General features: G+C 38.3%; 1 protein-coding gene across 1 annotated transcript in view; it reads right to left on the bottom strand.

Moving 5' to 3' along the window:
• Positions 1-5,827: 5,827 nt before the first annotated feature.
• LOC108760020 (uncharacterized) overlaps positions 5,828-8,418 on the bottom strand; it is a 5,135-nt gene continuing 2,544 nt past the window's right edge. The window contains exons 2-4 of the mRNA XM_018505789.1: positions 7,075-7,264; positions 6,046-6,918; positions 5,828-5,944 (exon numbers count right to left, since the gene is read on the bottom strand). Coding sequence (XP_018361291.1) covers positions 5,828-5,944; positions 6,046-6,918; positions 7,075-7,264 — 1,180 coding nt within the window. The remainder of the gene's footprint in view (positions 5,945-6,045; positions 6,919-7,074; positions 7,265-8,418) is intronic.

Raw genomic sequence — 8,418 nt, 5'->3', positions numbered from 1 at the left:
AACGACACCGCCTTTGTAAACACGACACACATACACATACACATACACGCATTCATACTCTGTACATAAATACGGAAAATATAGCTTTCTTTTACATCGATCCAAGTCGCGTTTCATTGCGATATTACCGCCTTGTCTCTCTCCTCCTGGCCGAGCCTCTTTGCGACCCTGGCCGCAGCCCGTGACCGACGAGCTACGTCCGTGCAAAGTCAGGTTGTTTCAAACTACCAGGACAGAAAATGTATTCTTACACCGGAAAATGTGTTTTACAGCAGAGAATATTTATTCTAGCCTCACGTGTTCATATGTGTTCCCCTGTTCCATCGATGTCACAGATTCTGGCCTGAATAGTTTAACGGTTAATACTAAATGCCACATTTACCTCTTGCTATCTAGAGTCAAACCTGTCAGAATGAGATGGCGAACACCTAAACATCCATTTCCTCGAAGACAAACACCTAGACACCCACTTCTTAAACAGCGAACACCTAGACACCCATTTCCTAGACGGTGAACATGTAGACAATACCTAGACACTCACTTCTTCGACGGCGAACACCTAGACGCCCACTTTCTCGACGGCGAACACCTAGACACCCATTTCCTCGACGGCGAATACCTAGACACCCATTTCCCCAATAGCGAACACCTAGACACTCACTTCCTCGACGACGAATACCTAGACACCCATCTCCCCAATAGCGAACACCTAGACACCCACTTCCTCGATGGCGATCACCTAGACACCCATTTCTTCGACCTAGACAACCACTTCCTCGACGACAAACATCTAGACGTTTAATTTCTTGACGGCGAACACCTAGACACCCATTTCCTCGACGGCGAATACCTAGACACCCATTTCCACAATAGCGAACACCTGGACACCCACTTCCTCGACGACAAACATCTAGACGCTTAATTTCTCGACGGCGAACACCTAGACGCTTAATTCCTGTATCTACCCTTAATTCCTGAATATCTATACACCCTCTTCCTCGACGCGGTAAATACCTAGATCTTCAACAACAATCTCGATATTTCATTTTAATCATAATTAATATTTTATTTTAATTCATTTTATTAATTATATTTCATTTTAATTTCAATTAATTATAATAATAATGCGCCGCGTCCACGTCACGTGGTATATGTGACAATGTTGCCATCGCTGATTATCACAGCCGTCATGTGTGGTTGATCACATTCGAATGTGCAATACTGCCATCGCTAGGTTAAGTCATAAGTCCTCTAGTGTCGAAAAAACGAGATGGACATTTTCTCCTGGTCGACGACAACGTGGACGAAGATAATGATGACGTTTCTTAATATAAAAGTTTCACATTCGTATTTTGCGTCGCAATATCTCCGCTCGTAAAGCACGTAGAGAAAAAATAAAAACACTTTCATTATATATCCCGACCGGTTGCAGTCGATTGAGCACACTTAGAACTTGATCGGTTCAGCCGTTATTGAGATCCGATAATCTCGTACTGTCGCAACTCGCCGTCTCGCGTAAAGTAGCCACGGTAGTGGCGCTGCGCGTAGCTTAGCACCGAGACACTACCAGTGTCTCCAGATATTTATTTAATTTGGTGTTCGAATTACATGGGATTTAACTTGGCGCCAATTGTTGATATCAAATCTTTTTTACGAATAATACTTAAAATTTTGATAAAATTTTGATGATTTTAGCTAGGCGCCAATTTTGTTGATATCAAATCTTTCATACGAATAATACATATCATTAGAGTTAAATAAATTAAGAAAAAAATTTAAGTTACTATTATATTTTTTCTTTGGGAGGATTAAAATGGTAAAATTTAACTTGGCGCCAGTTGTTGATATCAAATCTTTTATACAAATGATACATATCATTAGTTCTACTAAACAGCAAGCGTGATTAGTCATCAATTTCTCGGTCGATTAAGTAATTGGCGTTGGTGAAACTGGCCCAAATGGTTAAAATTTATCTTGGCGCCAGTTGTTGATATCAAATCTTTTATACAAATGATACATATCATTAGTTCTACTAAACAGCAAACGTTATTAGTCATCATTTTCACGGCCGATTAAGTAATTGGCGTTGGTGAATATCTTTTACGCGATGCGCCAAATCGTTGAGTTGTCGCGCGAAACACGTGATCGTTATCGCGACGAAACTGATACAATGATAACGCGTCATCGTACGAGCAGGGCTCGTAGTATCTTATACTAAACGCTTCATGCCGCTGGTACGCGTACGACGACTGCGCGTCTACCTTGTCGGGCTCCGTTTTCCATAGGACTCCAGGTCGGCGTAGACGATGAACGGCACTCGTTCCTGGTTGGGATGTTTGCTGAATTCGAGCCACTTTTCGCTCGCGCTCGGCAGTCGGATGCAACAGTCGTTCATCTTTAGGCAGTCCACTTCGTGCGTCTTCAATTTTTCATTCGAGCTAATGTAATGCAGATACCTGTAAAAATAGAGAAATCATTTTTTCACTCTTTTTAAATATAGTTTTTATTGGCTTTTCTTATTATACTTACCGGTCGCAGAAATATTTCCTATGCTCCTTTCTTGTGAGTTGCGTTCTCACGAGGCGTGACAGGTTCATTATCCATGCAAAGTGGGCGACACCATCTTTGCGTGGATCTTGCAGGTACAGCATGTTGACATGCTTCTCCTTCTCGTCACCGTTGAGACGTAAAGGGAGGACCTGTTCATTTTCAATGCCGTATACATTGATCGACATCACGATCAAATGTTCAAATCTAGAAATGTCTTTTAATGTCATCGGAAACTCAATACCCGCGAGATTTAACACCATAATGTAATGCGGGTACGATGACTCTCGCTCCGTGTTTCTTTCTGCAGGGTACAGAGCGGCGATCACCGACCACGCGAAGCACGCATTGTCCATGGATTTCACGTTGATCACCGCCTTCTCTAACATAATTGCTCGCGGCGATTCGATGTGACATCCCGCGTGCATGGGATTTAATTTGTTCACGTTAACAATCAAGTTGTGGATTTGCAACAGCGCCGTCGTGAGACAGGTTAGTATTACCCTACTGATGACTAGTCATTGCGATAGTAATCCTGCTCAGTACGAGAGGAGCCGCAGATTCGGACATTTGGTTCACGCACTCGGTCGAGCGGCCGGTGGTGCGAAGCTACCATCTGTGGGATTATGCCTGAACGCCTCTATCAAGGCCGTATCCTCTCTAGTCAAAAGTGGCAATGAGATCTCTAGGAGTCTCGTGAGTCGAAAGGCTCAAAACAATGTGACACTACTAGGCAGTAGGCGGCCGGTCCACGGACCGGTCATCGCACGAGCCCGGTTTTCCGTACGGCGCCATGGCCCGTCGTCGGGATCTTACCGCTATAACGGCACGGAGTCTAACAGTCGAACATGAGTTTCGCGAATTCGATGTCGAGACTTGGAATCGTCTGTAGACGACTTAGGTGCTCTTCGAGCGATGTCAAGATAGGCTCGACGACGTACCGTTCGTACCATTCGTGTATATCGGTGCATCGATAAATCTCAATGTTTTTCGTAATTATGCTTTTGTTAACACGTTTATCCTTCGTCGTGTACGAAATGTCGTTCCAATTGCGACTTTGCACCCACGAGTAGCGCGATCCTTGCCACCGCGGATTGTCTATGTCCAACGGCGAGGCGCGGACGTTTGGCACGACAAAGTTCTTCGAGCTGCTCGATGCACTCGTCGCATCGTTGCAGCCACACGAAACACTCCGCCAGAGTGGGGATCCAGTCGCACTGCTCCAGCAGTTCGCGTTCCACTCGCTCGTGATTTTCCATGTCTTTTTTTTTATTTTTTATTTTTAGATCACGTTGCACTCTTCTACGGAGCACTTGCACGTAACTCGTCCACACACGTTGCACCGCCGCTCCATATCTATAATTGCATATTACCTTAGCGCCATGATACTTTTTTAATGTGGAACGGCATGGGCCACACTGAAAGCATTCATCTTCACACGTGTCATGAAAAATATATTTCACCATGGCGGCGGCGGCGGCAGCGGCCGGCAAACGCATTTTTTCGGGGTGTTTATGTAAACACCGATAACGCCGGGGCCTTCCAGCGCCTTCCCCCTCCTTCCCCGCGCCATCAAGTACCCCCCGCGCCTTTCTCCCCGCGCCCCCTCAGATACCTTGAGTTAGAACTGCCCCAGTAATACTACTTTAATATTCAACGACAGTTTGTAAAAACTATCAATATAACTATATTAAAAAACTTTAGAAGGCAAAAGGGCTACGAGCCTGAAATTTTGTCTTTAAAAATATAAAGTTTGAAATAAAAATAATATATTACATATAATTATATTTTAACAAGTTTAATGTGATGGTAAATAGAACTTAACGCAAAAATAAACAAACGTTTCGATTCATATCGGATCATTATCAATGTTATATATAAACGTAAACAGTACATAATAAAAGAATATAAAAATTATATAATCGCTTTAGATCGCAAACTTAAATGTACGTAAATGGAAGAACTTGAGATGTAATAAGTCCGTATGTATGTTCCAATCCGGCAACAATTTAAATCTTTCGGCATTGTGTGTGGAAAAATTAATTTAATGTCTGGTAAAAATTATGTAAAATCATTAAATGTAGCAAAACACAAATGTTGACAAAAAAATCCAGTAAACGTTAGGTTCTCAAATAATATTAAGTAGAAAGTACAATATGACAAAAATTGAGTAGAATTAAATTAAAATAATTAATAAAACTAAACAAATATGTACAAAAAATGATCTAAGAAAGAGAGAATAAATGTGTAATAACCGATGTAATATGGAACAAAAAAAATAAACATAAAAAAATATTGATCGTTGAAATAAACACTATTTGAAATATGTCATAATTAACGTACAGAATATGTCATAATTAACGTACAAAAATGAGTAATTGGTTAAAAAATTAATAATAATATACCTTAACTATCATAAATCGCAGTATTATAAATTGCTCTCTCAATAATTCGTAAGATCGTGTACAGCTTAGTGTTTCTTCCATAATCACAGTTAAGCGACGAGAACCAAAAGAACATCTCACATACATGTACAGAAAACAAGTGACCGAACAAATTCCGGTAAGACAATTTCAAAGCAAACTCCAACGGAAGGGGTAAATTAAGAGAGGGGAGAAAAGAAATAGAAGGGAAAAAGATGGGAAGGAAAGAAGTGTAACGGGAAAGCATTATGAAGGGGAAAGAGCTTGTATGATGTTAGAATACGAGTCTGGTAAAGATTCAGTATCTTTCATTTTATTAATACCCTGTTTCTGTCTTTTGATATGGATCATTTCGGATACAAGTCTCTTGTTATAAAAAGATTCACTGTCAAGAATTCTAACGTCGTTCCATTTAAAGTTATGATCAAAATTGACACGGTGATCGGTTATGACAGTTGGTGACCCAGTATTTTTTCTGATGACCGCCTTATGTTCATTTAATCTCGTGCTCAACTTTCTCTTTGTTTGGCCGACATAACTGGCATCACAATCTTCACAAGAGATATTGTATACTATATTTTGATTTGACATGTATTCCAACTTGTCTTTGTCCCTCTTAATAAAACTCTTCAATGTGTTAGGAATAGTGAAAGCTAATTTGCAATGGAACATACTAGAGATACATAGGTAGGAAGCTCTCAGAAATTGATTTGACATAAGGAATAGTAAAATATTTGCCTTTAACTAGTAAATTACGTGTAATATCTTTATTATGTGTATGGGATTTTATTCTTTGTTCTATTGTGGAAAAAAGTAAGGATAGTGGATAATAATTGTCTAGGAAAATGTTGATAGCTTCAATCAAATTTTTCTGGTGGAACGATGGATGTGACAGTAATAGAATCTTGTCTATGGAACTGATAATTGTACCTTTCTTGTGGCAGAAAGGATGGTTGGAATAAAAATTGAGGAATCTACCGGAAAAAGACTTTTTATGAAAGATATCAAAAATAATTCTATTGTTCTGTATAATAATTTTAGTGTCCAAAAAACTAATTCTACCCTCTGTACCAACTTTCAAAGTAAATTGTAATCGGATATGTAATGAATTGAAAGTGTTAAGTGTGTCAATTATATTGTCAGATGGAAGCGCAAGTATAATATCATCCACATATCTAAAGTAGAATAACGGCTCAACCCTTAGCTTGCTAATGCCACTCTTCTCAAGATCTTGAAGAACCATATCAGCAATAATGGGTGATAGAGGAGAACCCATTGGAGTACCAAATACTTGCTTATAAATTTTTTTATTAAAGGCAAAGAAAGTTAACCCCAAAATAAATCTAACTGCAATGATAAATTCACTTTTTGGAATGCAAGTCTTCGCCGAGATGTGCTCCCATCTCCCATCAATGCTATTCAATGCTAGATCGGTAGGAGTATTTGTAAAGAGGGACACCACATCGAGCGAAGCCAAAACATAACCTGGGTCAACAAATCTACCGTTCAATTTTTCCACCAATTGAAAACTGTCTTTAATATGACTGAACGTCTTTGGTATACTATCATTAATAATGTTGTGCATAGAAAGAGAAAGAGCATATAATGCACCATTAATGGAAGATACTATAACTCTCAATGGGTTACCATCTTTGTGTATTTTGGTTAAACCGTAAGCTCTAGGAATAACACCATCAATAGTGAGTAATCTGCGATATGTAACATCGTCAATGAAACCATTACGCTTCCATCTTACCAACAAAACACGCAGGTCCCGAGTTACTTTTTTTGTAGGATCATTGGTAATCTTTTCATATGTATTCAAATCTGAGAGAATTTCCTCCATTTTTTCAATATATACATTATTGTCAAGTATAACCGTGACACTTCCCTTGTCAGCGTTAGTGATTAATAAATTAGGATGGTCGCTAATAAATTTCTTTGTGACCTGTAACCAATGACAAATTTGTTTGTCATATGAGTTAAGAGAGGGAAAATTGTTCTGAAATCTGTTAAGTATTGAAGTAGAATTATTTCTGACAAAATTTATAATATTTTTTGGTCTACCAATAATATTACATTCGATTTGTTTGATGAATTCTACCAAGGTCTTTTCTTTATTGTTCTTATTAATTGGTAGGCCAAATTTCTCACCAAGTTGTAATAAGAGTTTAACTTCCAAAGGAATGTCACTATCACTCAAATTGACAAACCATTTATTATGTAAGGTATCCAGAGAGGAAGTTTCTTTAAAGTATTGTGGTTGAATATCAATTCTCTCAGAGTCGATGTAACTGTCAGTTGGATTGTCATGGTGTGTGAGTTGAAATTTATTAGAATATTTGTTATTTATATTGGAAACAGAACAATTATAAGAAATAGGTTTAATATTGGATTTGGTAATTTTGCATTTCTTATGTAAAAGCCATTTAATTCTTATATTTATTCTATTAGACTGTTCTACGAAAAATGAACTATTTATATGATCCAAATATTTAAAAAACCCGCAACTTAAAAAGTATGGCAACAAAATAGGAACTGTACTAGAAAGTTGGAAAATGTCTGTTCTGGTAAAATTTAAATGACAGTAAGCATCCCTCAACTCTAGTCGCATAACTGTTTTTACATGATTTAATTGTAACCTTTGAATCTTTCTGTAAGAACTATTATTATACAGGGTGTCCGAAAAGTGTGGAAACGGTCGAATATCTCGAGAAATACACATCGGATCAGAAATCTGAAAATATACGTATTCAATGTTTTCAAAAAAGCTATCTTTTGGCATCTAACATGACTCCCCACCCCCACCCGCTGTGGGTGAAAGAGAGGGTAAGTTTAAAATTTTAAATGGGAACCCCCATTTCTTTATTGCAGATTTCACTTCTTTAGAAAAAGTTACATAAATTTTACTATTACAAACTTTTTTTGATGACAGATGGCGCTGTAATCAGCGAAATTAAAAAATGAGTCTAAAACGTTTAAAATATCTCAAGAAATACTCAAAGGATCAAAAAAATAAAAATGTACGTATTCAATGTTGTCAAGAAAGCTATCCATTGACACAAAAACTCTACCCCCCACCTACCATCCGCCGGGGGTGAAAGGGTAGGTAACTTCAAAATTTTTAATGAGAAAACCCCCATGTTTTATTGCAGATTTCGCTTCTACAGAAAAAGTCGTATTAACCCTTTAACGCCGAGATGTGCTGAATTTCGACATGGATTTCAACCCCCAACAATTAGCAGAAAAGAACGTAGACAAGTATCGGAAGGTCCATTTGTATGTAATAAGGTATCAGAAACGTGTTCCCAATAGTTAAACTTCGAAAACGTGTACTGTATACAATTTTCATTTTTCGATTTTGAGTTCGCAATGGCGCCTACAAGCTCAAAATTTTTCGAAATTTTACGAAATATTCAAAGGCAAAAGACGCTGCTTCAAATTTTGA

The sequence above is a fragment of the Trachymyrmex cornetzi genome, unplaced genomic scaffold (genome assembly GCF_001594075.2).
Source record: "Trachymyrmex cornetzi isolate Tcor2-1 unplaced genomic scaffold, Tcor1.1 scaffold211, whole genome shotgun sequence".
Taxonomy (NCBI): Eukaryota; Metazoa; Arthropoda; class Insecta; order Hymenoptera; family Formicidae; genus Trachymyrmex; species Trachymyrmex cornetzi.
Note: the sequence above shows the minus strand (reverse complement) of the source record. Positions and strands in the feature narration are given on the sequence as shown.